The following is a 26,728-nucleotide window of genomic DNA, read 5'->3' as shown; positions in this document are numbered from 1 at the left end:
ATACACACGACCTATATGCACTTAGTGCTCTGGCCATTTAAATATGTCCATTGACCCATAAATCACACAATGCGCACCGGACAATCAGTATCTATAGCTACAATCCTCAGCTACCAGCCATGGCTCCCTCCGAAGATGCTCCAAACACCACACCCTCCGAATATACGTATGCCACCCAATACCAAAGCACTCAGCACATCACTAACCACCTCCAGACCCCGAGCAGTAATGACCCTCATCGGCTCATTCTGCGGCATGTTCTGCACCGTCGGCTTCGTGAACTCATTCGGTCTCTTCCTGGAGTACTACAAAAAAGACCAACTCTCCAACCAACCCGAGTCGACCATCGCATGGATCGCAGCAATTGATATCTTCTTCATCTTCGGCGTGTCTGTCGTATCGGGGCCTCTGCTGGACACAATCGGACCAAGAGTCAGTACCCTAATCCAGAACCTACACAGCCCTTTACTGACTAACTAACCAGTTCCTCCTCTGCATCGGCTCCCTCGGCACCATCTTCTCCATTATGATGACCTCCCTCTGCAAAGAACTCTACCAATTCATCCTCGCGCAGGGCATCCTCCTCGGCATCTCCTTATCCCTCCTCACCTGTCCCATGATAGCCCTAGTCGGGCAACACATCAAGATCAAGCGCGGCGCCGCAGTCGGTATCGTCATCGGGGGGTCCTCTCTAGGTGGTGTCCTCTGGCCGATCATCGTGAATGAGCTCCTCCAGAAACCTAATGTCGGATTCGGATGGACCATGCGTATTGTCGGGTTCATTATGCTGCCGCTGCTGGGGGTGACTTGTTTGTGCTGTAGACCTGCAGCATCGCCACCACTAACATCCCCTACTACCTCTCAAGCATCACAGGCAAAGCCAGAACCAGAGCCCTCTCCCAAAGAACTAACAGATAAATCTCTTCTGAAGAATAAAACCCTCCACCTAACCTGCCTCTCCTTCTTCATCATCTACTTCGGCATGTTCTCCCCCTTCTTCTACATCTCCAGCTACGGCGTCACCCAGGGCATTGCCTCCTCCTCTTTATCCTTCTACACGATCTCGATGTTAAACGGTGCATCCCTCTTCGGGAGAATCATCCCAGGGATTCTAGCAGATAAATACGGGAGGTTCAATACTTGTATCGTGTTTACGATCCTCTCTGGCATAGTTGCCCTCTGTTGGACGAAGGCCGATACTGTGGCCGGGTTGGTGGTGTTTGCGGTCGCGTATGGGTTTTCTTCTGGTGTATGTCTTCCAACCCTGGTCTATTCTTTGGTTTGAGTGTGAAGCTCAGGGCTGATGGTGTTGTTGGTATAGGCTATTCTCTCCCTCCAACAAGCATGTGCTTTGCAGCTTGCTACGCCCAAAACGGTAGGGTTGGCGGTGGGGGTGGTTATGGGGGCTACGGCTTTGAGGTGTGTATTCCTTCTTTTCTATTCTCTTTCTTTTACTATGTTTTGTGTTGGTGGTGGCTAATCTGGTATGTAGTGCTATGGCTGGGATACCTATTTCTGGGGCGCTGGTGCAGAAGTATGGGTTTCTGGCACTGTCGATATATTCTGGGGTGAGTCTGCTGGTTGGTGGACTTTTATTGTGTTTGGCGAGGGGGCAGCAGAGTTGGGAGGTTAGGGCTGTTATTTAGATTCTTGTCTTGTGAGTATTGGGGTGTTGTGTGTTTGGATAGGGAGGTTGATGTTGTGTGGCTATTGGTCTACTAGTAGTAAGATGGTGATGGTGTGGGTTTATATAGTGGGATGTCTTATAGATTTACTCATCTTAGATTAGCAGATGCTGTATTCATGCTAGTTACTAGTAATTACTTCTAACAACCGAGGTATCCCACTCACATCCCAACTATCCATGGCATGCTACTACTCCATGCTAACATCCCCTGGGAAGAAGTGTACTCCCCCTTCGCATCCAACTACTATGATAAGCCGCACCCTGCCCCAACCCTCTCTTTGCAAACCCCCTCCAGATTTCACATCGATTCTTCCCTCCGGTCAACACAATGTCTGCGTCGAGGACCGCATCTCTGGCTTGCACGAAGGTCGGATTACACGGTTGCCTTGAACTTATCAGTCACTAGTTCTCAACCTTGTTTCTGCATCACTTACAGCGCCATCCCATCCACCACCAGCTTCATCATCAAATACTTCCCATCTGTAGGCACCCCGTTTCTAAACACTGGCCTCGGCCCATCATTCTTCCCGTGCTTGTCGATGAGATTCCACAGGACCTCATACAGCATGGTCGCCCAGACGGTGCCGATAGCGTGCACCGCCATCATGGTATTCACGCTAGTGTAGTTCAGAGGGTTCTCTGCAAAGGAAGTAGAGTAGGGGTAGTCGCGGACACCACGTTTATCGTTGTCTGCCCATGCACCCATGGTGTAGGATGCGCTGCGCGTATCATTGGGCTTTAGCCGGATAGCTGTCGCCATAAAGTCGCCCCAGCCTTCGCCCATACCACCTGATTCGAGGGTGGTCAGGCATCCAGAATTGTGGGAGCCACCGGTGAGACGGTTGGATACTGGTCAGTTAGATCGAGCTGTTCAATCGGCAACGGGGCTTACCACCGTGGGTGTACTCGTGGATTACGATCCCCGCGTCGAAACTTCCATCACGCGACGGAGTGGATTCAATCCAGACGTACATGCGCATACGGCCAGGGATACCATCGGGCGGAGTTGCAAAGTTGGCATTGCTGAACCCGGAGCCGTCTTGTGCGTTGAGGATCACGTAGTCTCTCTCCCGGCCGCCGTGGCCGCTGTTGTTCCATTGAAAGTTGCCGGCGGGCTCGGTGAAACCGAGTGTATATAGGAGGTCGTGGTAGGTGTTTGCAGTGTAGAAGAGCTGGACGATGGAGGCGTTGATGTATGATTGGGGTGGGGTCATGTTTGGGGAGTATGGCCATTGGAAGTTCAAATCTGGGTTGGACGGGCGTAGATTGTTGAGATAGGAGCCCCCGCCGGTCGGATTCCAGTGTGCGATGGCATTGTTGCCTCTGGTTGTGGTATAGTTGTTTGGTCCGTCGCTGATCCAGGTGTATTCGGATGCGGAAAGATCCCACGGATCGGTGATGATGGTGCGATGTCCTTCTGCTGGATCGTTCATGCCCCAGGGACTGTTGTCTTAGCTACGTTATTTAGGAGATATGGCCACTTACTAGACTTGGTAGGTCGCCTCCGCCACGTAGTCAACCACGCCATGAACAGTGGTTGTCTCTACATCAATATATGTCAGTAGCCAGTGCTCGTACAGATCCGTTTCGACCCTCCATGTGAGTGCCAGAGTCCCATCTGGCTTGACAAGATAGGCTAGTTTGGCTTTGGGGTCCGATACCGCTCCCGCTGCGTTTCTGAATATGTACTCGTTCCGCTCATGGGCAGTCTCTGCAGAAACACTGTCAATGGTCAGTGGCAGCTGCAAAGCGTCCCTTGCTACTTTCAGAGCAGCCACGGGGCTCGAGACGTTGGGATTGTCCAGGTAGCTGCTCGGCAATGCGCCTGTGAAGGATGAATGTCCGAAAGATAAAACCGGTCCGTCTTTTCCAATCTGCAACACTAAGCTTCTTTCAATCAGAGGCAGCGGAGGGCGTACATTAACATTAAAGTCTGCATTGTCAATGTCAATGCCATGAACTGTTTGGCGGAAGTATACATGCGCAACTCCATTGTCGCCGACATAGTGGTCATCAACAAGACGAAAGCTTGCTTCAGGAACAATGGACTGAACCAGTCGAGCTGCCGTATCAGTATAATGTCCGGCCATTACTGCGAAGGGTCCATTCGCAATCACATCGCGCGAATTGACGTATTCGGAGTTAGAGGTTAAACGGAGGGTATTCAAATCCACAGTAGTCGGAGCTGCATGCAACGAGGCCGTAGGATATGCAAGAATGACCCAAGGCAACGCCCCTATGCCTGCAACCAGGTGCATTCCATACATCTTTGCTAAGTGGATGGATTGAAGTATTTAGGATCATTTGTAGGCTGCAGAGCATAGCAACTATATATTTTCCGTATTAGTTAATGGTGGAAAGGAGGTCGTCGATACAGCCACTACCCCTATCCCTCCGGTTCATCCGTAGAATATTCTTAAGAGTAGCTACTGTCCAACGTTACATGGCTGTCCGACAGTGTCGAAGTACAACCTCTCCAACCTACCCGATATCGTTGGTGTTGACTCCAGGTTGTCTCACAAGCTGCACGTAGCCAAATGCGAAAGGAACTAAAAGCCTACCGAGGCCCAGGTTGCTGAATGAATGCTAAGGGATCTCATGCTAGTCATCTGCAAAAATGCAATCCGGTCCCTGTCATACTAAGTGCTGGTAGTATGCATTGCGAGAACGGGGGGATCGTCCCGTTGTGAGACAGGACAAATTTCCTATAATTCGCCGGCACTAGTAAGTCACGTTTGTACTAACGGGATCATTCGAATGTCATGCAGATGTCTGACGAGTTCCGGACAGAGGCAGGGAGCTCCGCTGGACACATTATTCGTCGCAAAGCAGCGGGCTTTAGCAAGTAATTTATGAGCACTTGTTGAAGGGAAAGGGTATATATTGTTCAAATATGCTCGTAGCTCCGAACTTATATCTTGGCCGACTGCTCCAACTTCCGCGCCCGATCCTTTGCGATATCGCACATTGCCTGTATGCGAACGACTGTCAGCACTGTCGATGCTCGAGCGTACTCAGCTGTCTCACCCGTATGATCTCCTCCACCTCGCGATCGGCGTCACCCCGGTCGATCCTCTCACGCATCTCCTCCATGATGACATCCCTGTTGCGTCCGTTGACAAAAGTCCTATACCGAAACGAGAATGTCAGACCAAGACCAAATGATCGGGTAGATTGACATACACAAAGCGCAAGCCAGGGAATTTTTGCTCGTATTCAGCGTTCATGCGCTTCAGCTTCTCGGCTTGTTCCTCTGCTCCGGTGTTCAAGTTTGCTTGTTCCTTCTTGCTCAGTTCGCTCAAGTGTTCCGTCGGGGCTCCCTTGGGCTGTCCCAGGCGGGGATGCGATCCGAGAATCCCCACCAGGATGTCGCGGTCCTTGGACGAGTTGGCAGCGGATAAAGCAGACATGCGACCGCCGACGGCATCAATCAGGGTGGAATAGGAGGAGAAGGTCTGGTTGGCCAGGACGGGGGCCATGAGGGTATGCAGCTCAGGCGACGACTCGAACAAGGTATCCAGCACGCGGAACTGCTGCTCCTGCGGGAGTGATGTAATCGACGACGGGGAGGGAAGATCGGAAGACATGATGGAGGTGGGGTTAATCGGCGAAATTACGAGACCGAATGTGATGTTGCGAGCAAGGATAGCTTGATCGATTTCCGTTTGAAAAAGCAACGGTGATACTCAAACTGGGAGGTTGTTGGATAATATGCTGCTCCAATGAGTCCCCGCATCGGCAGCCTCCGAGCGATGGTGTGCCAGCGGGACGGAGACCTCCAGATGCGGACAGCTCATCCACCCCATCACATTGTAGGCGAGATCAATCTCAATTGTAACGAGGATCGCAGTTCACATCGAACCTTTGGACTGGGACTGAAGGTGCACGGACAAGAGCTTCAGGAGCTTCTCATCAGCATCCGTTAAAATTGCATTGCTGGCTGACGACACGGTCGGCATTTTCAGAATTTCCGCAGTGTTCTAGACCTCCTAACAAGGAATGGGGAATGACAAGAAGAATCGGATTGTCATCGATAGTCGCCAGGTAAGGTGGGATAAAGTTTGGGTGGGCAACCAGATAGACTCCATCCGGGAGAATTTCTCAGCGATAGAAATTGGGGCCCTGGATAAATTAGCAGTTGACGATCGCATGGAATCCTGACCGATTTTGAGCTTAGGGGCAATACACCGAAACCATCGCCATCCCGTCGTGTACGACCACCGTATTGAAATGGAAATAATACATCACGATAAGAAATAGTACCTACTCCAGAGTATTCTACCAAGTCAAGTCGCACGGCCCCTGGCAGACCAGGAAAGCACCTGCAGATGAACGCAAGCCCGCATCCCATCCCTGCTCCTCCCGTTCACACCGGCAGTCTGGTGCCGAGGTGGATTTGAAACCACGAGAGACCAGGATATCCACCCACTACGATGAAGGAAGGAATCCAATCCAATCCAATCGAGTCATTCTACAAATGTATACGCGACCGTGGGGAAAACCTGAGGGATGTTCGGGTACTGAATGAATGGTACTTGGTACCTGAGAGTCAGTCATTGGAAATTGGTTCATCCAATAGTCCCACGGTCGGACTTCCCTCTGCGGCGTCATTATTGGATCCTCATCACAGGTGCCTTCAGGGACAACTTTTAGGTAGTCAATGAGTAGATAGAGAGAGGAAGGGAGACACACCAGCTTCCATTTAATATTGAGATTAATCTACTTGACTTTCCAAGTGTTCAGTTCCAGAGTTTCTTTTTCTTTATCCTTCTTTTCCATTCCCCTGGTGGTGAACTGTGAACTGTGTGAAGTGGAGGCACCCGAGCATCCACTTTTCACCCATCAACTTAAGGAACAAACCGAACTGACCACTCACCTCCCAGCAGCCCCTGAACGGTCAGGCTGGCCCAACTCCTGAGACTCTGAGAGGTTCGTGGGCAAGTCACCACTCGGTCCCTCGGCCGTCCTGCGGATGGGATCAGCATTCGGATTCCCCCAAACCGACTGAATTATACATTGTTGTATCTGATTGATTCTCAATCCATCCATCCCGCTTAGTGTCCCGTCCGTCTTGATCGTGGTCCACCGCTGGGGTGTGAGTGAGAGTGTCTCTGCCTCTTTCTCTCTCTAGTCTCTACATCGAGGCCGCGCTTTGCCTTTGCATCCTTACATCCTGACTTTCCGCTAGACCCTCCCTTTCCCCTCTTTTTCTCCTCTTCTCGCCCCTCCTCTTCTCTTCGTCTTCCCCCCCATCGTCCATCATCATCATTATCACTGGAATCGTGATCTGTGGTGATCCTGGGCATCTGCCTCCAATGCAGTTCCCGTCATGTCGCTCAATGGGCTAGATAATCCCTCCATCATCGATGCCTACCAAACCGCGCTCACCGAGGCCGGTGGATGGTAAGTAGTCCGTGTGTCTCGGCTATACCCTGCACTGTCGGGTCCTCCGTGGCAAGGGTGGCCATTGCAACCCAATCGCATCGAACCGTCACTAATGCGCAGGGCTTGCGGTGTCTTCTAGGTTTCTCCTCCGGTATGTATCAAGGGATGAGGTGGCTCTCCTTGATCGCGGCACTGGCGGGGTGCCCGACGTGCGCAACGCGATCGACAGCTACGAAGAGAAGTCTCCGCTCTATGGCTTCCTACAATATCGGCGACGGAAAGTCGTCCTCAGCTATCTGCCCGAGGGCATGTCCCGCCTCGTTCAAGGTTCGTGGAATCTCCTGCCCCCTCGCCATCATGGTCAAGTCTGGCGGTATCCCACTGACCTCGTCATCCTTCCTGCAGCCCGAACGACCGTGCAATTCCAATCGGTTCTAGACAAGTTCGCCCCGCATGATACGGTTTTCTCGGTGACGCAGCCATCGGAACTTACAGAAAGCGCCTTGTCCTCTGCATGCTTGCTGCATACGGCTTCCGGTTCGATCACTTCCTCTTCCAGCTCCCTCCGCCGTCGCCGATTGAAAGAGATCGCGGAAGATGCCGAAGAGAATAGCGTAGGCAAGGACGAGAACCAGGCGCAGCCCGCGGCGGATGGAATGCCGCGCCAGAGGTCATTCAGTCAGCTGTCCGAAGCCACGGTGGTCCCCCCATCCGTGGTGTCGAGTGTCCAGCAATCACCAGTCGGCAACGAATCGACCCCGAAAACTTCCGAACACGCCTCCATTCGAGAGCGGTCTTCCTCAGTGGCCACATCAGAGCGGGCTCCTTCCTATAAGAATTTCCGAGACGACTCATCCTATGCTCCGTCGGAGCCCCGCCAATCTTCGCAATCCGCCAGACCTTCCGTACGTGACCTGGAGCGTGCAGCCGGATACAAAACAAAGGTCAAGCTGGGCCCCCGGCCTTCAGTAGATGGTAGCGGACGCCCTCGGACTGCAGGCAACCTCTCTCGGAGCGCCGAACGGCGGCCAGTCGCATCTTTGCCGGCTGGTGTCCGATCATCGTCCTTGCGCAAGTCCAATCCCAGTCCTTCGCGACCTCGATCTTCGGGAGGCAACGGGACCCCCGTCGCCAGCAAAGTGCCGGCTGTGCCTCCGTTACTGGTGCCTCCGTTTTCCATGCCCATCTCGCGGCCGAAGATATCGCCCGGTGCCAAGTCACTGAGCGCGCTCTCTTCCTCCACCACGTCCCATGAGAAGGAGCGGTTGATGAAAGCGCTTCAGATGCGTAAAACGCAGATGGAGAAAAAGGCAAAGCAGGGGAAGAGCAGTTCCACAACGGAGAAGGCAGAGGGTTCGGGGCTGGATATGACCGAAAATAAGGAGAACATCGGTCATATACCAAGTAAAATGAAGCACGACGGGGGCGATGACAGAATGGCCCACTTGGCAGGGCCGAACAAGGAGCCCCTTTCCGAAACGCAGCCAACCCTGCAGCCCACCCTCCGTCATCAGGGGGCTGAAGAAGAAGAAGCCGGCCGTACTATTCCTAGTCCCCCTGAGCCCTCAGGCGACCAGCACCCCTCCCCTAGCCAACCCGCACGCCTGAGCGACCGCAGTAATGAGTTTCAGGCGACACCCACTCGTTCGGGATCTGAAACGCAGGCGGGCGACAGGGACTTGGGCGCATCCAATTCCGGCGGCATCGCGGGTGGCCCCAGCTCCCCGACTAGGCTGCCTAGCGCCATCGCCGCTCCACTCGAGAACAATTCTGGAAAGGCTCCGGACGAAGAGATTGTTGGCCCCTCGCCACCAAAACCAGTCCCCCATCCTGTTGTTCCTGGCGAACAAGAGGCCCTCCTCCATCACCCTCACCACCCCAGCACGCCAGACGTGACTGAGTCCGATCTGTCTGAGTCGATTGCTCGGCCCGAATCCCCCACCCATCCTTCAGTGGCCAGCGTCACCCCCAATTCCTTGTCGATCGCCGCTCCCCCTCCGACGGAGCCGCAGCATGACTTGACCCCTGAATCCTCGAATGTGGAGCGACAGCACAGCACGTCTCGAAAGGAGAAGCGCAAACCCTACCTCGAACCTATTCAAGTCCCAACCCCCGACTACTCGGATGACGAGAATCTTCTCTCAGACGACTCCTTCATGGAAGAATTGACCAGTGCCACGGTTGAGGAGGCCAAGCCCATCTCCGTGGGCGTCTCTCCCCTCTCCCCAGGCTACTCGAACAGCAGCAACGGCAACGTCTCGCCGGACGCGTGGAGGAATTCTCGAGCCGTTTCAAATCCCAGCGCCATCGGACACCAGTCCCCCAACATGTCGACCGTAGCCATGGGCCGCTCCGTCTCGACGACGGGTGCGGATTCTGGTTCCCAGAACGGCCCGGTCCTCGTGGCGAGGAAGATCAACGTGTCGTCGGGCATCTCCAGCCGCATCAAGGCCTTGGAAAAGTTCTCCAGCAGTCGCGACGCCCCATCCACGAACGGCCAAACCCTCGCCGCTCCCTCCGCGGCCTCCTTCGAGACTCTCCGCAAAGGGTACTCGGGACCTTCCATGCCCCGACCTCTGTCATACGCCCCTGAATCCTTCTCGCGGTCATCGAGCGTGAGACGACCTAGCTCACAGGCGGGCCCTGGCCTCGCTGGTCCTGGCCTCTCGCGCTCCCCAAGCTCGGTCTCGGTCACTGCTCGCATTGTCCGCGATCCCACCGCTACCGAAACCAACCCAAATGCCGACCCGTCCGAGCCGGCCGTTCTCAACCTACAACCCAGCCAGATCACCGTCGAACAGGACACCCCAGAGCCTCCTGTTCTGAGTCTGCAAACAGAACCTATAATCACACAGTCGGAAGATGATACTCTGCCCCCTTCCTCTGCTGGATCCGACCAGCAATCCTCCGAGTCCGTACAGCGTCCGGAGAGCCGAATCTCCACCCCGGCTTCGATTAAAGAAGAAGAAGAGGTGGCATCGCCTGCCAAGTCGTCTGGCGATGCGCCCTCCTCCCCTGAGGAGAAGAAAGAATCCCGTGCGACACGGCTCCTGCGCCGAATGTCCTCCATCACCTCCCGTAAGAGCGTCGTTGGTGTGTTGAACCCTATCAAGGGAGATGACCATGTGGTCCCTATCAAGATTGAGGAACCCGAAAGGCCCATCTCGAGGGCGACGGAGGCGGCTCCGGCGATCGATATCGGCGAGGTCAATGTGCAGTTTCCCGACACTCTCCTGTGGAAGCGTCGGTTTGTTCGCATCGATGACCATGGATATTTGATTTTGACCCCTGGTAACCTGGACTCTACCAACCGCAACTTGGTCAAGCGGTATCATCTGTCCGAGTTCCGTACTCCTTGTCTGCCGGACGAAGACCGCCAGGAGCTGCCCAACAGCATCCTGTTGGATTTCCTGGACGGCAACACTCTTCAGTGCGCCTGCGAGTCGAGACAGGGGCAGACCTTTGTGCTTCAGAGTAAGTTCCTGCACCGATATGTTAATTGGATTGAAACTAATTGAACGCAGCGCTGCTCGACGCTCACAACACCTACCAGACCGTCTCTCACTAGCCTTGATCTACTGCATAGAGCTTGTGCCTTATCTTCTCCTTGACCTGCATATATTGCGCATTCCTTCCTCCTTTCCTTCCTCATCCGGTGTTTTCAGCGGTATACCCCTCAAAACGGTTTCCTTCTCCCCACTGTTTTGTATCCATCACAGTTCTATTCTACTCTTCTATCCCCTTTTGTTGGACTTGGCGAGGTTTATGATGTTCTGTCGGGCTTGCTCCGTGTAGGTTGTGGATTTTGGCTCATTCGTGTCGACATTAGCAGCATTGGCGGTTGGTTTTTCATAGCATGGCGTGGAATTGCCCGGACTACCAGATTGTTCTACTGTCAGCAGTCCGGTCTCGTTAATGTCTGGGATTGTAGCTTGGATATGTTGGCTGACCGGCCGACTCTGCTCTGAGCAAGTTGTAATACTGGTTCGACAAGAACTTGGCAAACATCTACTCATCCTTCGTCCAAGAATAACACGCGAACAATTTATTACATTCCCCAACGCCGGCCTCAGTAGTTATTTACAACCTAATTCTTCGGGGAACGCGGAGATGACGGCCGAGCCAGTCGCTTCTCCTCCCAGTCCTCGAGGAACCGCTGGACCTTGGGGCCCCAGACCTCCTCGCCGGCCTCGAGGTCCTTGTACTCGAGCACCTTGTCCGGGTGAAGCTCGAACTCGGCCTGACGGGACCGAACCAGGGAGGACATCAGCCCACAGCTTCCAACCGCCTTGCCCAGGTCGTGCGCCAACGAGCGCACATAGAAGCCAGACGACACCGTCATGGTGATCTTGACAGCCGCCGGCTGGGGCTGGGACGGGGGCTTGGACTCAGAGGCTTCCTCGGCTTCCGCCTTGGGAGCATCCGAAGACGTCTCCTGCTCGGCCGGCGCCACAGGCGCAGCCTCACCTTCAGCAACCTTCTGCTTCTTAGCCGAGGGAGCAGACTCAGCATCACCATCCGCAGCGACCTTCTCCTCTGTAGCATCCTCCGCAGGCGGGGACTTTCTCTTCGCAGACGCCTCACCCTCACCCTCACCCTCCGCTTGCCTCTCCACCACGGGCAACTGATCCTCCTTAGCCAACAACTTCTCCGCAACAGCCTTCTCCTCCCCCTCCGCCTCAACCTCGGGCCACTTGAACTCATGCGTTCCGGGCTCATACCACTCGAGAATCCTCAGATCCGTGACCTCGACGGGCCTCTCCTTAATCTCAATCGGCGGCTCCTTGCCCTCGCGCGCATACTCATACAGCTTCTTGCCATTGACCCGGAGCGCCGAGAAAATCGGCGGCCTCTGCATGATCTTCCCGCGGAACTGCTCCAGCGCCTTCTCCACCATCTCCCGCGTCACATGCTCGTAGGGCGCCTTGCGCACCACCTTCCCCAGCCGATCATAGGTATCTGTCTCCGCGCCGAACAACACCACGGTCTCGTACTGCTTCGTGCATCCTAGGAACTCGTTCAGGTGTTTCGTGCCCTTGCCGACTCCCGCGACGAGCACGCCGGTCGCGAGGGGGTCGAGGGTACCTCCGTGGCCGATCTTCACGTCGAGACGCTGCGTGCGACGGCGCTTGCGCTGGTAGGTGCTTTCGCGGGCGCGACGGGCGCGCTCGTCGGCGAGCCAGGGAGCGAAGAGCGTTGAGGGGTTGAAGTGCGTTTGGAGGGTGCGGACGACGTCGGCGGAGGAGACGCCTTGGGGTTTGTGGACGGCTGTTTTTATCCATTGCGTTAGTAGCTGCGGAAGTAGCAGGGATATCAATGGGGGGTATACCGAATACGCCTTCGTAGATCTTTTCACCGGACATGGTGCGACGGAAGGGTCTGAGGGCTTGACGGAAGCTCATCGGCGAGCGATGAGTGGTGGATGAGGTGGTTGGTTGGGAGTGCAATGAGATACCAGCACAGATCAATGATGCAATCGTAGAAAGGTCAATGTATAGATATATATGAAAGATTACTGAAGAGATAGAAGTAAAGTGAATATACTACCAATTAAATACTACTCCGTAGTAGTAGTAGTAGTAGTGATGAAGTCCAAAATATATTTTCAGCTCCGCAAAGGTACCCGCATGCAAGTTTCCCATTACGGGACTGAGTCTAGTCCAGTCTAGGCAATGAAAGAAATCCCGTTGTATTTTACCACTCAAAGGCGGTAAATACCCGGTATCCTTCCCACCTCCGCACCTACTCCCAGCATAGTCAGCCGTGTATTGTCTGGTAATTGCCGGACTCCCTCCGGTACTCACCAAGCAGCAGCAGCAGCAAGCATCATTGGCATTGCTGTAACTGCAGTCAGTCAGTCAGCTTCACCCCTCCCTACTAACTAGTAGTCCCTCTATCTCTCCCTCACTTACTACTTATTAACTCTTCACTCGTTCACTCTATTACCCACCCTACTATCCATTGCCATACTCAATCTACAAATATCTAGTTAACCCCTCTCCCTTCTCGAGAGAAAATACACAAGCTTCCGAAACAAAGCAACATGCAGTCCCCACCATGACCTCCCGAGAAGATAGTGTCCTGGCCGCCAGAGACCCCTCCCTCACCGACGAAAACGACTGGGAAGAATTCAGCCTGTCGGAAGTCCGTGTCCTGGTGCCGGGCAAATCCCGCTATGCGAATCTGTTGACGGCCTCGCCGGAGAATCCGGTCCAGGTGACAGGGTGTTTGGATGAAGTGGAGGAGGAACAGGAGAAGTTGGGTAAATTCCCCTCATTTTCTTCATTCTATTCCCATCCTATGTGTGGGGTTTTGGAGAACGAAACAGATAGAGGGGTGTGTGTGCAATGCTAACTTGTTGGTTGTTGTTGTTGTACAGTGCTCGACCCAGAATACCTGACGAAACGCATCGTCCTCGAAAATGTCACCCACTACGCGTACGGACAACATAATGATGGGGAAGTCGGGTTCTGGGTTGCTGGGAAGGCGGGCTGGTTCTCGATCTCTCCGGCGAAAGGCTACAAGGCCATCTTTAATGATGTGGTGGAGGCGATTGATTTGTTGTATTTTCTGGCGGATCGCCATCAGTCAAAGAGGACACGCAAGAGGAGGAATTGGAATCCGAGTGTGGAGTATTTGTGTGAGGAGGTAACCATCCCCATTCCTTTGTTTTTGTGTAAGAGTGGTTTCGCGGATGGTTCGCTAATGGCTGTGCAGTATGTGAGCCATACACATGGGATCTGTGAGGATGCAGACGACTCGGCAGAGGTGTTTTATAAACATCATGAATTCCTGCTGTCGAGGATGTTGAAGGGCGAGGAGGAGGTCCAGTGGACGACTACGTGTATTTTCGAGCATCTGTGTGAGAAGTTTCCGGTATGTCTTCTTTCTCGGTCTAAAGTTTGGTTTGGGGTAGTGCTAACGGCTGTAGGATGATTATGAGCAGATCAAAGCGCAGTACGAGGGGGCGAAAGAGGTAGAGTCGGAGGAAGAAGAGGAAGATGAACAAGAGGAGGAGAAGGAAGAGAACGAGGAAGAGGACCAGAATGAAGCGGAAGCACAACCAGATACGTCTGGGCTATCGAAAGACCAGGCTGATGCCATCTACCAGGTCATTCTCGATCTCAAAGAAGCGGGATACCTGGCGAAGCGTCAATTGACCTTCGAACTCCTAATCAACACCCTCGTCGAACGCTTCGCAATCGACAGTTCCGACTACGCACACGACCTCGTTGCCGCACGGGCCGACGCTATCATAGAAATGATGGACGAGGCGAAAACATACAATTTTGACTGGTCTCGCAAGGTCATTTACCGCGAGCTCAAAGCGGCGGCCAAGAAAAACAGAGTTCAGCAAATTACCCTCACCCCCCTACGGCCTCGTCCGAGCGAGGACGATGAATCATCTGCAGAAGAGAGTGAGCACGAAGACCATCCCCGACTGCGCAGACGCAGAGTCCACAAATCGGTTTTGCGTCCAAAGAGTTCTGTTGCCACGAAGCAGACCGGCAAACGAACACGGAGTGCAGTTGCTGACCAGGACGATGACTCGGATAATAACGAAGATGTAATGGACGAGTTTGAGACTCCAAGCAAAGTCCGCGGACATGATCTCGTTCGCGACCCGCTGTCGACCCGCGCGAAGCGCAGGACCCGGTCGCTCCTGTACGATTCCACCCCCATCCAAAAGACGCCGTTGCAGGAGACGCTTCAGAGCCGGAACACGTCCGTTTCAGGGGCGGACCGTGAGACGAACGCCGATGCATCTGACTTGGAAGCCACCCTTGAAGATGATGTGTCATCTGATACCTGGACGTGTCAGGTTCGAGGCTGCGAAAAGGTCATCCACAAGAGCAATTCCAAACGTGGAAAGGAGCTGATTCAGGACCATTCTCTGGCTCATGCGGATGATACTAAGGCCAAGATTGATCTTGTCTTTGCCGAGCAGAGACTTAACATTGGACTTCCTGTTGATCATCTCCTCAGTCGTATTAGAGAGATGGGCGCGTTCGATGGCGAGCACCCGGTGGATGGCGCTATCACTAATGGTGTGAAGACATAATCAGGGCATAGTACGAGATCAAACAGATTTAGATACATTTTCTGTGCAGACAGTGATATGCGAGTGTGTGCAGAACTGGTCAAGGTATGTTGCTAATTCCCTATGTATCTGAGCCGTACTCACATTTCTTCAGCTCAGCTTACAGCACAGCACACTTCACGGCGGAGTCAGGTTAGCGGCGTTGAGTGATGGCATGATACAATGGCGGGTGGGATTCTGCTTCTTGAGATATGATGATGTGATACCAGAGATACCAGCGTAATGAAGTCTACTCATGGTTCAGCTAGATAGACAGTCACCATTCCATAATTATCAATATACAATCAAACTGTCTATGGAAACACTGCTTTTTATAAACCCTGACCGGTATCCGAGCAAGCTAACAGAAAAAAAAAAAAGTAAAAATAAACCATCAATGAATAGATACAGCGAATGGAATCAATCAAGAACGACCCTTGGCAGCCGCTCTCCTGCTCTTGCCTGGCCTCTTGGCACCACCGCCCTTCGGACCACCCTTCATCTTCTTGACGGAGAAGTCGCGCATATCACCACTAGAGACGGCATCACCGCTCTTGGAGAAGCGCTTCTTACCACCGAAGCCGAACTTCTCATTCTTCTTCTGGCGCTTCATCGACGGGCCACCCTCGCCATCACGGCCGCGTTTGCGACCAGCACCAGACTGAGCAGCATCATCAATAGCGACATCGAACATGTTGGACGAATCGTCAGTAGGACCGCCAGCATCAGCCTTGCGCTCTGCAGAAACAATTAGCCACCTCTACCCACAATCACGATAAATAAAAAAAAGGGATAACGTACTCTTCTTCAAGGCATTAATCTTCTCCAACGTCTCCCTCTTCTCCTTAGCCCTCTGCTGCAACTTGGCCACCTGCACCTGTTTGCCAAACTTCTTCAAATCACGCTGCTTCCTAGCCTCGGCCGCAGCCTTCTTAGCCGCCGCCTCATCATACAACTTCTTCTTAATCTTGCCCATGTGCTCATCCGTCTTCACCATCTCGGCAAAGTAATCGCCCGGTCGCGTAAACGGCACGCCTTCCTTCTTGAGATTGCTCCGCGCTGTCATCGCCGCCGCCTGGCAGACCTTGTAGAAGGCCAGTTCGCGGTTCAGGTCGTCGTTGGCGTCGGGCACTTCGATGGGTTCCTGGGACACGAGACTGTTGTGCTCGGAGAAGGGAGTGGCGGGGGAGAGGAAGGAAATGCGCTTCAGACTGCTTTGGATGGCGGCGCTGTTATTAATTGTGAGCCGTTGGTGGGTGACGACGTCTTCGCGTTCGTCGTCGCTGAGGTCGCTGAGGGGGATGTCGGATTCTTCTGCGTCGTCTTCTTCCTCATCTTCTTCGTCTTGTTCTTCTTCTTCATTGTCGGAGGGTTGTTCTTGTTCTTGTTCGGGGGTTTCTTCGTCTTCAGATTCCTCTTCCTCCTCAACTTCCTCCTCCTTCTTCTTCTTGTCTTCGACAACTGCTGCTTCCTTCACATCATCATCTCCACCCTTGTTGGTGGTCGTCTTCTTCTTCTTCGCCGCCTTGACGAGCTTCTTCTGCTTCTCGGCCTCGTAGTCGCGGCCGCGGTGCTCGTCCAGAGCTTGAAGGAGCTTACTGCGCTTAGCCATGGTGTGTTTTTGTATTTATGAATTGGGAATGTGGTGGAAGATGGAGGTGTGACCTGCGGGCTGGAACTTTCAAGCAAATCAATGGGAATATTTTTTTGGGGAGACTTAGTGCCGCTAGTGCTAGATTGGGTTTAGTCGGGGTGGAGATAGTGGAGGAAGGTTGTTCCGTTATCGGGTTATCTGTTATCGATAAGCAGCTTGGGTAGACAGTAGAGATAGATACATGGAGGATACTAATCGAAGTAATGATTGCTACTTTGGCTGCCCTGTCCTTGTTATGGTAGTGGGAATAAATGGGAGTATCTGTTTTCCGGGATTAAGATTATCTGATACCAAATCCAGCTGATTCAAGAGTCCCTCCTACTAGGAGCATTGACCCATCTACAATAAATATATCAACACCTTACTAGTCAATACTACTACTAGTACCTTTCCCAGACCCCAAAGTAGCAATCCATCTCTATTACCTAGTACTAATATCCTGCATGGTAAGTCACTTATAACAAATTAATGTTGTTGCAGATAGGGAGTTGGTACAAGGCCACCTGAACTGCCTCCGTGTTATATACATGGCATACTGCCACTATCAAATCTTAATCCCAAACCTACTTAGTAGTATGCTAGGTCTAAACAAGTTCTATGTATATATACTTTGTATAGTACAAGTATATATACACAACTAACTCTGTAACTATGGTACGGTATCTGAAAACGAGTCGATGCAAGTCTACCCAACACTGCGGGGGAAGCTATCAGTAGTTAACTAAGTAGTTATCAGCCTAGAGAAACCATGACAATATTTCCATGTGCTTTTCAAAAGTTTTCACAAAGTTTTAAGATATAATTTCAAGCTCGAAACCAACGATGTCGAAATCAACCAAACCCGACATCATCGTCGTCGACTCTCTACCTCTCCTCCAATCAGTCATAGACGCAGCAATCACTGAAACTGTGCCAGAAACACAAACACAAACCTCCATCCCCTCACTATTCATCAACACTATACAGAGGATAAACCTCGATCAAAAACACAACCCACTCTCCATCCTAACCCTCTAAATCCTCCCCAAAAAAACCATCTACCTCATCGACGTCCACAAACTAGGAAACGATACATTCTCAACAGTGGTCACCAGTGACGGGAAATCACTCAAACATGTCCTCGAATCCCGGGATATACTGAAAGTGGTCTTTGATGCACGACGTGTTTCAAGTGTATTGTTCACTCTGTATGGGGTATCCATTGATGGTATTAGAGATGTTCAGTTAATGGAGTTGGGAACTAGACCGGGATCGAAGGAGTTTCTAGCTGGGCTTGAGCGCTGTGTTCTGAAGGATGGTAGGATATTCTCAGAAGTGGAGATACAGGCATGGAAGGGGGTTCGAAAAGGGGTTTATTCTGCTTTGAGAGGGGGATATGTTGAGATATTTGATAAACGGCCTATGCGACAGGATGTTAAGGAGTACTGCGCTGGGGAAGTGACGGTTCTGGTGGATCTGTTCAGGATATATGACGCTAAGTTAAAGCCACCTGGAGAGGCATTTTGGAGGAATTATATATTGGATACGACTCGAGAGCGGGTCAGGCGTTCAAGAGAGTCGGGATTCAGTGGTGCGTCCAAGTTCGACGACAGAGGTCCTTGGGATTCAGAGTCTATTGAGGAAGCGATTGATCGATGGAATGATGATGTTATGGACGAGGCATTACATGGAGAGGGAGATGATGACTACCTTGATCTCGAAGTATATGATTACGATTATGGCTGGGATAATGATGATGATGACTATCGCTGGGTGGACGATGGACCGACCAACTGCAGGGACATTATCAACGATTGTGACTATCATGACTACTATTCGGACTAGATGAACTTTGACAGTGGCAGCGGAACTGACCAACGGTTAGACTGATTTTGACTGTGGTATAAGCTAGTTTGTCTGTTGGATTCTTGTTGTACACTTCTCTATCTTTGCCTTATAGATATAGTCTCTCCTTCAGAATCGAGACGTGCCATAGAAAAGTAGTTGAGATTGTCGTAGTTTACTATTAGGTGGTATGCGTTGGGTATTGATTGCATTAATTGATTTGTATAATATACTATAAGATTAAAATGACATGAGAGTAGCATTTCATTACATCTACTATGCTAGAATGCTAGATCAAACAGCACCCCTAATTATATCCGCCGCCCTCTCTGCCACCGCATACACCACCGACACCGGATTCCCATGCGGCATCAGCGGAAACACACTTGCATCGACGACCCGCAGATTCTGCGTCCCATACACCTTCAACTCCTGATCCACCACTCCACCTTTCTCGCGAGGGAGCATCGCTGCCGTGCCGCACGCATGACTTGCAATACCGGTAGTCGTGCGCAGCAACTGCTTCGTAGTCTCCAGATCCGCCGGGCCAGAAGATGGCTGGAAGAAGTGCTGCAATGGCGGGAGAGTCGGGATCTGCTGCAGTTGCTGCAAGTGTCTGGCCATGAGTTCCTCGTCAAGGGCGTGCGCGAAGACGCATTGGTCCGCTCTCGGTGGTGTGTCCGGGTCGGTGGAGGTGATATGGCTGTGGCCGCGGGAGGCAGGGAAGCAGGGGATGATGCCTAGGATGCCCATACTTGCACCGGGCAGGACACCGAAGAGGATGAAACCCGAGCCTTCGTTGGGGTTTTCCAGGATCTTGCGCATCACTTTGTCGAGTCCTTCCTCGCCTGGGAGGTACTTGGCAGCTAGGCTATTCTGCTCCTCGCCGCCGAGACGGACGAATGCCAGGGCTTGGACGCCCGGTGTGATGCCTTCGAGTTCGGGGACTTGGTTGAGCGGTAGTGGAAGGACATGCATAACGTGGTTCTGCAGATTGTTGCCCACGCCGGGGTTGTCAACGACCACTGGGATTCTCATGCTAGACAGCAAGTCCTTGTCCCCGATGCCGGAAAGCTCTAGTAGTTTCGGAGTGTGGAACACTCCAGCTGCAAGTATCACCTCCTTCGTCGCGTCGACCGTCACAGACGCCTCACCATTCAAAGACACCTCAACCCCCGTAGCAACACTCCCATCAAACAAGATCCGTCGCACCGTTGCCCCCGTCACAATCGTAACATTATCGCGTTTTCCCGCCTCCACTGCATACGCACCATCCGCACTGCTTCGCAACCCAGACCGAGGATCCACCGTCGCAGTATACGCCCGCGTACCTACGGTCCTCTTCTCGGCCAGCAGGTCACCCGTAAAAGGGTATCCCAACTTCTCAAAGGTCTCATCCCACGCCTTGAGCAGCGGGTGATTCTTCTCATTCGCAAGCGCAGGATACATCACCTGGATGGGTCCATCCGCTTCAAACTTTTCCACCTGCACCCCGACACCTCGGCATGCCTCCTCACTCGGCGCGGAAACACTCACTGACTTACGCAGGTACGGAGCAAGCGACTCCCAGTTCCACTGCGCATTGCCTAGCTCCGCCCAGGCATCAATCCCCGCCGGGGACGGAGGCACGTACACCGCTCCATTGATGGCGGATGTGCCGCCTAGGACTTTGCCAGCGGAGTGATCTAGTGCTCGGTTGTTGAGGGCAGGCTGTCATGGTAATGTTAGATGATTCTTTCTTTCTAGGAGATAGGGAAGGATTATACACACCTGAGGCACAAACTTATTTTTCCAGTCCAGCTCAGATCCTTGTAGTGCTACATATCCGGCGGGGTCCTGGATCCGTGGGTCGGTGGTGCAGTCTGGACCGGCTTCTAGGACGAGAACGGATACTTTTGGGTTCTCGGAGAGACGGTTGGCGATGACGAGGCCGGCGGTGCCGCCGCCAATGATGATGTAGTCGGCAGAAGAGGGAGTGGTAGAGCTCATGGTGAGCTTGTAGGTTGGCAGGGTAAGGATTTAAGATGAAGAATGAGTAAGAGTGAGAGGTGGGAGAGAGATGAGGCTCGATGTATTTATATTACTAGTCAGTATACTAGTAGTTAGTAAGATGGAAAGTGAATAGTTAGTCAAGTTACTAGTCTGGCCGGAATAGACCAAGGAGGGGCAGGAAGTGAGCACGATGAAACCGTAGTACAGACACAGGGACCAGTCAGGGGATGAAGTTGCTGCTGTCATACGTAGATCCTCATAAGCACTTGGAACACTAAGAAGTCAACTGCTAGCATTAGATGTGTAGATGGACCAATGGCATTTGAATGCGGAACAGGATGGATGTAGAACTGATTACTGGGTAATTACTAGTAGTGAGTAAGAAACGGAAGATCGCTCGCATCTTTATTTCCTAACCGGGCATGTTCCAACATTTGCTTCTTGACATGCAACCCATAGATCGTCACCATTCACTACATACTAACCTCATTATTCTGTTTCATAGAGTGAAATTCAGACTGCTGTGATAACTGCGATATAACCCCACCATTAGCGTCATCAGCCGGTTTACCCCGCCTTACCCAGGATCAATAAACACATCCTACCATCCTTTGGTGTATACATGTACATGACAGTGCATCGGAATTAATATCCACGACTTCTTTGACTAACAGCATACAAAAGGCAAAAATTGCTGCACTTCCAACAAGAGGGACTGTCCCGTGAGACCCTCACTATCACTATCACTATCACTACAGCCATAAGTGAGTAGATGAACATGAATTATACCCCTCTACAGCTAAACTCCAACAACAGCATCATCCAATGCAGTATCCTTTCCCAACAGCTCATCTCCTTTAAAATGTATACTTAAACCCAGCCAACCCCTCAATCGGCTTCCCCCCACGCTCAACCCGCTGGTTCGCGCGCCAGAACTTGAAGCTGAGGGCCGCCACAACCACGATCATCAACGCGTTGGCGATCATCGTGGTCAACAACCCAGGTCGGTAATTCGGGGCATCTTGAGCCCGGAAGACCGTGGTCCCGATGATGCCCCCGATGCTACCTCCGCCAATGAGGGTGGCGGATGTGAATGCGCGTTTCCATTGGCCTCGGACGTTGTTACTAGTTCACTGTGTTAATACCTTGAGTCATAAGATAGAGACGGGGTGGATCACCTCTGCCATGAGACCAATGCTGGGCAGTTCGCGTTGGCTATCTATCCATCAGTATCACGGTGATACTATCCACGTGAAAGATACTCACCAGCAATAGTCGCCAGAAACACACCAAAATACCGTGGTCCCGACTGATCAAGATACCCCAGCAAAGCAAGCCCGAGTAACCCCATAGCAGCATTCGCAGCAATGATCGGTCCCCTGAGGTGCCATTTATCGGCATATACCGCCTCTGTATACATCACAATCGCCGCGGCGACATACGGCGGAGCCACCAGACACTGGGCCTTGGCTACCGAAAACCCCATACTATCTTCGAGAATGATGGGAAGAAAGTAGGCGATCGAGTAGCTGTTCGCGGTGGTGAGCATATACATGGCAGCGTATGCCCAGACCTTACTGTCTCCACCGCTACGGAGATAGCCCTTCAACGTGAATGGCTCGGTGTAGACGTCCGATCGGTCATTCTCGATCGTAGCTACCACGTATGCGGCTTCGGATTCGTTGAGAAAGTGCCATGACTTGGGGGACTGTTCGGGGAAGTCGACTAGGATGGCGTAGGAGCCGATGCCCATGACACAGGTTAGGATGCCTTCAATCTGGATGTCACATATTAGATGCAAGTATTCCAAGGGTCTGTGGGGCATGGGGGGGATGTACAATGAAGATCCATCTCCACCCGGACTTGCCACCAATTCCGTGCATCTGCATCAGTCCGTAGGCGAGGATACCGCCAAATCCGGATGCCGTGCTACCAATCAGGTAGAAGAGGGCATTTCGCTTCTGTAGCTCGAAGCGAGGGTACCAGGTACTTAGAAGGTACACGCAGCCGGGGTAGAATCCTGCTTCCAGAGCACCGAGGATGACGCGCAGTCCAGCCAGCACTGGCCATGTGGGAGACAAGCCAAAGCCCTAGTTGTGTTATCAGTCAATGCCATTACTACTACCATCTCTGAACGACAAAAGTATCTCCAAGCAGACTTACAATCATCACCACTCCCCACATCAACACAATCGCAGAAAGAAACAGCCGAGGCCCGAGTTTCCGGATAATCACCGTCATGGGGGGCTGAAACACGGTATAGGTAATGAAGAAGACCAACGAGCTAATACTGTAGCCATTGTTCTTGGCATCCATTTTCAATTCTTCCTGCATCCTATCAGTACAGAGAAAATTGAGTTAGCTTAATCTCTTGGCCAAGCCACGGCCATGAAGCGGGGTTGGAAAGTTCCAAGGCAAGAAGAGTAGAATGGCCATACCCGGCAACCGAGGCAGCTCCCAGGTTAGTCCTATCGAGCAAACTGATACAATAGAGACAACCCAGTGGAATGACCAGACGAATATCAATGCGTCTCACGAGCCGTTTCTTCTCCTGTGGAGTGAAATAGTCGAGGGACTCTCCGGGTTGGATGCTGTTCTTTTCGGCATCCTCGATGTGGGATGCCGCTCCGGAGGACTTTTCTGTTTCCATTGCGGCGGGGACCGGAGTTTCTTCTTCTTTCATCATGATGTTTTAGAGATGGATGGAGGTGGAGATGAGATGCCATTTTGATTGCTGCAGTAGATTGGCATTATATATGATATCCCATCAAGGGATATGGGATACGCGCAAGGTTTCCCCGCATGATAACCCCGCAGATCTGTTACCCCGGATTTCGCCATCTCCAGGCCAAGATGCAACATGACTCGATGATAGAGAATTGAGTTGTGGGGAGCGATAGGACACGTCATAGGTCCCGCAGCTACATGGGTAGATGGATAGTCCACGGCAGGTCACTGCTGTACTTGGCACCGAGGGACAAGAGAATCAGTCAGTGGAAGGGGTCGATTGGGGCCTGTTCCGTGTGGTGGCGGTCTCGTATAACACGATAATATGGGTCTTGGTTTTAAGCCGAGGGATTGAATCTTCTCGAGTATATATTGCCAAGTTCTCTAGAGTGCCTGGTTCTCGAGTGTCTCGATTTCCTCAGCCAAGCTGAAGTGGAATAGAGTTCATTATCTCTATTCCCTGCCATGACATCAACATGTCCAGGTGAGAAATGATTGAACCGCCTGTTTTGACAAGCGAGTGGCCCAAAGTACCTAAACGGAACTCATTCCGCGATTCATCAGCGATTCATCAGCAAGCCTGGGCTGCAAGAATTATCCCGTAGGGGGCATCATGGGCTATTGATCCATGCAAGCTGCATTGTGCAACTCGGTCATTTGACTAGAGGCGATTGACAGATAGCCCTAATTCATCCAAAAAGACACATGTATACCAATAATATAGACGATAAATAACACCAGTAATATGGGACACCAGAACTTGATGGGGAGAGCGCTGGAATATAACATGTCCCGGACAACCCTGTATGATCGCCGATGATATCCGTGTCTAAGCATACACTAAACGATAATACCAAACATAAACCTCACAACTCTAGTGGTATCTTTAACAAATCTCGTCCAAAATCCAACCAATCAACCATCAACGCCAACCGAAATATCGAAAACAGCCACACCAGTCAAAACCCCCCAAAAGGATAATGGCTAATGGACCGATGTGGGGCTACATAATAATCCTGGTATGGATGATTCTCCATCGAAAAGTCCGCCGTCGCCATGAGCGGATTGATTACCCCAGCCGGCACCTTGGGCCGGGCAGGAGGTTGATCCGCGGTCAAAGGATGGTCACTGTTGAACAATGCCAGGAGATCGTCCGACATATGCATTGGAGGACCGTGAGAGTCACTCCAGCCCCAGGCTTCCTGGAGCTCCTGCTTCACGTGCTCTGCTTTCCAGCCGGTTTGCTTTATAATGTCCTCGAGGATCCCCAAGGCTTCTTGTTGGGCTTCCCGAGTCGCCAAACACTCTGCGGCAATGGCGAGAAACCGGATCGATAGACTTGCGACTCCGCTGTTTCATGTTAGCCATTGGTCCAGCTACACGCACTGACAGTCAACGTACCGATCTCTGGAGTGGGCCACGATGCCGCAGATATCCCTGGCATGGCTTTGCTGGACGGTCTGCATCTCGGCGCTGTACTCGGACTCGACAGGATTTGTCTTGGTAAGCAGGATTCGTGCAGTGTGGTAGAGTAGTCGAGCAATGATTGTAGAACGCTTGATAAGCCTTGTACATGTTAGCAAGTCATGGTGCCGGTAGATCAGAGCATTGCTCACCATATCTGTGGAAAGACGGATTTAGAATTCGTCTGCCACGAATGAATATATCCCAGAGGCATCATGGACCGTGGTACAGCTCGAGCCCACTGGTCGCACCACTCATTATATGTGCACCATTCCTGATAACGCTGGCTGATCCGCATGTCACTGGCAGAAGCCTCCAGGGCGGGCGGCTGAGCTAACGATCGAAAGTTTGCAATCTTGGCGCAAATGAAGACCATCTGGTGCGTCCAGGCTTCTTCATTGCCTGCAACACTTGGCTGTGCATTGTTCAGATCCAGTTCAACGCCCCACGTGTCCGGGTCCCAGGAAAGCGTCCAATTGAAATGCAAACAGCTGAGTAATTCCATGCTTACATTCAACCAGAAACAAGCGCCTCCCAGTCCCGCAGTTTTGGCATTCCAGTGGCACTCCTTGATCAAAGCTCGCGCACCAGCAATGTGGCTCATGCCTTGAATCGGTCTGCCAGACATTAACTCGTAGATGTTCAAGAGGATCGCTGTAGTGGCGCATAGCGCCGAGTCACGATCAGGGTCTTGCAATGAGCGAAGAAGATATTGTGATGCGACATTGTGGAGTTCGGCGGCCTTCTCTTCCCCGTATGAGGCATCCACGTGGAAAAGGTGCCTCGCGCCGCACGCCAGCAGAGCCTTGAGAAGCATAGGTTCCTCAAGCGCATGAAATGGTAAAATATGCGTGAACTATATATATAAGCCACTGACCACGTCGCAAGAGATCGACGACTTACATGTTTCACCGCATCCATCGAATCCATCCATAGCCCTACCTCTTCAACGAAGACCTGCAGCAGGTATACTTCTTCTGGGTTGTTGAGACAAGTATGATTGGTAGCATTTATATGACCTTCTTTCGTCGACCTGAACGGGGCAAATGATGCATTCTGGTCGTAAAAAGCAGGAGCATTCATTGGACCGTTGAATGGTCCGCCCAGACTCCCAGAGTGAGGAGTTCCAAAGCCGTGTCCGAAAGAGGCACCCAGATTAGGAGTCAGGCAAGACCCTGTCGCATTCCCCTTCTCCAGCGGAGGCTCCGCCACTTCGGGAGGATATCTCTCAATCCCGCCCACGTACTCCGACGCTATAAGCCGCGACTCATCCCGAAAGGTCACCCCAGTCGCTGGTATACGGACAACGCAGTGCGGAGGTGTCGATTTCTGGATATCTATGAAGTTTAAGCGAATTCCACGCCTGCAGATTCTGCCCGACTTCCGGCAGTTCTGGCATCGGTGCAAGGCCTCGTCGCACTTCAGATGGCGTTCCCGACATGTTAAGCAGCCCGTCCGCACACGCCTCGGCTTTGCAAGGACAATCTTGCTTTTTCGCTTGGCGGCTGACGTGCGTGGCGCCTCCAACGATGTGCTGTTTGGTGTGGACACTCCGCCCTCGTCGGATGGGCTCGTGTCTTGCGTGATAGCTTCGGTCGTGACCGCCAAACTGTTTTCATCGAGATCAAACTCAAGTATATCGGTGATTTGCCCTGAAGCTGTCAGGTCCAGTGAAAGATCCAGGTCCGACGGGACAGAGACATGGTCGCTGAGAGCCGAAGCCATGTCAGGCTGCTTCGATCAAGGATGACCCGTCGAGCCTGCACCACAGTATATCCGCTCCGGTCTTGGGTTATGATCATCAGCAAACCCCAGATTCAGCCCCCGAAACTGTCACTCCCGAGCATTCTGGCCAACCACAAGATCTATAGCGCCGTCCGGCTGTCCTAGCGCAGCACCACTTCACATAGATGTC

At 52.3% G+C, this 26,728-nt stretch overlaps 11 protein-coding genes across 11 annotated transcripts; 4 read left to right on the top strand and 7 right to left on the bottom strand.

Annotated features, from left to right (window-relative positions):
* Positions 1 to 119: 119 nt before the first annotated feature.
* On the top strand, positions 120 to 1,646 carry ASPBRDRAFT_119613 (putative MFS monocarboxylate transporter; the record flags this gene model as incomplete). The annotated part of the gene is made up of 5 exons (XM_067617268.1): positions 120 to 166; positions 216 to 432; positions 485 to 1,249; positions 1,322 to 1,419; positions 1,493 to 1,646. 5 exons carry the CDS (start codon positions 120 to 122, stop codon positions 1,644 to 1,646), a joined length of 1,281 nt encoding a protein of 426 aa, XP_067482466.1.
* A 239-nt stretch (positions 1,647 to 1,885) lies between these two features.
* ASPBRDRAFT_53158 (extracellular metalloproteinase) lies at positions 1,886 to 3,954 on the bottom strand (the record flags this gene model as incomplete). The annotated part of the gene is made up of 5 exons (XM_067627015.1): positions 1,886 to 2,072; positions 2,122 to 2,536; positions 2,580 to 3,130; positions 3,173 to 3,561; positions 3,607 to 3,954. The coding sequence occupies 5 exons, from the start codon at positions 3,952 to 3,954 to the stop codon at positions 1,886 to 1,888; spliced, it is 1,890 nt and encodes a 629-aa protein (XP_067482465.1).
* A 721-nt stretch (positions 3,955 to 4,675) lies between these two features.
* On the bottom strand, positions 4,676 to 5,274 carry ASPBRDRAFT_120525 (2-oxo-4-hydroxy-4-carboxy-5-ureidoimidazoline decarboxylase; the record flags this gene model as incomplete). The annotated part of the gene is made up of 2 exons (XM_067617353.1): positions 4,676 to 4,814; positions 4,871 to 5,274. 2 exons carry the CDS (start codon positions 5,272 to 5,274, stop codon positions 4,676 to 4,678), a joined length of 543 nt encoding a protein of 180 aa, XP_067482464.1.
* Positions 5,275 to 6,527: 1,253 nt separating this feature from the next.
* On the top strand, positions 6,528 to 9,196 carry ASPBRDRAFT_480156 (putative GPI-anchored cell surface glycoprotein). The gene is made up of 4 exons (XM_067626000.1): positions 6,528 to 7,090; positions 7,212 to 7,399; positions 7,478 to 8,689; positions 9,085 to 9,196. Exons 1-4 carry the CDS (start codon positions 7,017 to 7,019, stop codon positions 9,087 to 9,089), a joined length of 1,479 nt encoding a protein of 492 aa, XP_067482463.1. The 5' UTR covers positions 6,528 to 7,016; the 3' UTR covers positions 9,090 to 9,196.
* A 1,790-nt stretch (positions 9,197 to 10,986) lies between these two features.
* Positions 10,987 to 12,637, bottom strand: ASPBRDRAFT_40495 (pseudouridine synthase PUS4). The gene is made up of 2 exons (XM_067624365.1): positions 12,402 to 12,637; positions 10,987 to 12,340 (listed from the first exon to the last, which is right to left on the bottom strand). Exons 1-2 carry the CDS (start codon positions 12,433 to 12,435, stop codon positions 11,160 to 11,162), a joined length of 1,215 nt encoding a protein of 404 aa, XP_067482462.1. The 5' UTR covers positions 12,436 to 12,637; the 3' UTR covers positions 10,987 to 11,159.
* A 288-nt stretch (positions 12,638 to 12,925) lies between these two features.
* On the top strand, positions 12,926 to 15,476 carry ASPBRDRAFT_40494 (uncharacterized protein). The gene is made up of 5 exons (XM_067624364.1): positions 12,926 to 13,334; positions 13,452 to 13,720; positions 13,790 to 13,948; positions 14,004 to 15,218; positions 15,268 to 15,476. Exons 1-4 carry the CDS (start codon positions 13,130 to 13,132, stop codon positions 15,132 to 15,134), a joined length of 1,764 nt encoding a protein of 587 aa, XP_067482461.1. The 5' UTR covers positions 12,926 to 13,129; the 3' UTR covers positions 15,135 to 15,218; positions 15,268 to 15,476.
* On the bottom strand, positions 15,339 to 16,983 carry ASPBRDRAFT_40493 (EBP2 family rRNA-processing protein). Its single transcript, XM_067624363.1, has 2 exons — positions 15,954 to 16,983; positions 15,339 to 15,890 (listed from the first exon to the last, which is right to left on the bottom strand). Exons 1-2 carry the CDS (start codon positions 16,762 to 16,764, stop codon positions 15,577 to 15,579), a joined length of 1,125 nt encoding a protein of 374 aa, XP_067482460.1. The 5' UTR covers positions 16,765 to 16,983; the 3' UTR covers positions 15,339 to 15,576.
* A 580-nt stretch (positions 16,984 to 17,563) lies between these two features.
* Positions 17,564 to 18,831, top strand: ASPBRDRAFT_40492 (uncharacterized protein). The gene has a single exon (XM_067624362.1). The coding sequence runs from the start codon at positions 18,034 to 18,036 to the stop codon at positions 18,628 to 18,630; it is 597 nt and encodes a 198-aa protein (XP_067482459.1). The 5' UTR covers positions 17,564 to 18,033; the 3' UTR covers positions 18,631 to 18,831.
* Positions 18,832 to 18,924: 93 nt separating this feature from the next.
* On the bottom strand, positions 18,925 to 20,619 carry ASPBRDRAFT_119807 (GMC family oxidoreductase; the record flags this gene model as incomplete). The annotated part of the gene is made up of 2 exons (XM_067617288.1): positions 18,925 to 20,340; positions 20,401 to 20,619. 2 exons carry the CDS (start codon positions 20,617 to 20,619, stop codon positions 18,925 to 18,927), a joined length of 1,635 nt encoding a protein of 544 aa, XP_067482458.1.
* Positions 20,620 to 21,285: 666 nt separating this feature from the next.
* Positions 21,286 to 23,431, bottom strand: ASPBRDRAFT_480078 (uncharacterized protein). Its single transcript, XM_067625999.1, has 6 exons — positions 23,061 to 23,431; positions 22,786 to 22,957; positions 22,461 to 22,712; positions 21,889 to 22,399; positions 21,801 to 21,837; positions 21,286 to 21,747 (listed from the first exon to the last, which is right to left on the bottom strand). Exons 1-6 carry the CDS (start codon positions 23,306 to 23,308, stop codon positions 21,480 to 21,482), a joined length of 1,488 nt encoding a protein of 495 aa, XP_067482457.1. The 5' UTR covers positions 23,309 to 23,431; the 3' UTR covers positions 21,286 to 21,479.
* Positions 23,432 to 24,308: 877 nt separating this feature from the next.
* ASPBRDRAFT_119431 (Zn(II)2Cys6 transcription factor) lies at positions 24,309 to 26,538 on the bottom strand (the record flags this gene model as incomplete). The annotated part of the gene is made up of 4 exons (XM_067617254.1): positions 24,309 to 24,699; positions 24,751 to 24,915; positions 24,966 to 25,669; positions 25,717 to 26,538. 4 exons carry the CDS (start codon positions 26,536 to 26,538, stop codon positions 24,309 to 24,311), a joined length of 2,082 nt encoding a protein of 693 aa, XP_067482456.1.
* Between the last annotated feature and the right edge of the window lie 190 nt (positions 26,539 to 26,728).

Source organism: Aspergillus brasiliensis (genome assembly GCF_001889945.1).
Source record: "Aspergillus brasiliensis CBS 101740 unplaced genomic scaffold ASPBRscaffold_3, whole genome shotgun sequence".
Classification (NCBI taxonomy): domain Eukaryota; kingdom Fungi; phylum Ascomycota; class Eurotiomycetes; order Eurotiales; family Aspergillaceae; genus Aspergillus; species Aspergillus brasiliensis.
This window is presented reverse-complemented; position numbering and strand designations above follow the sequence as displayed.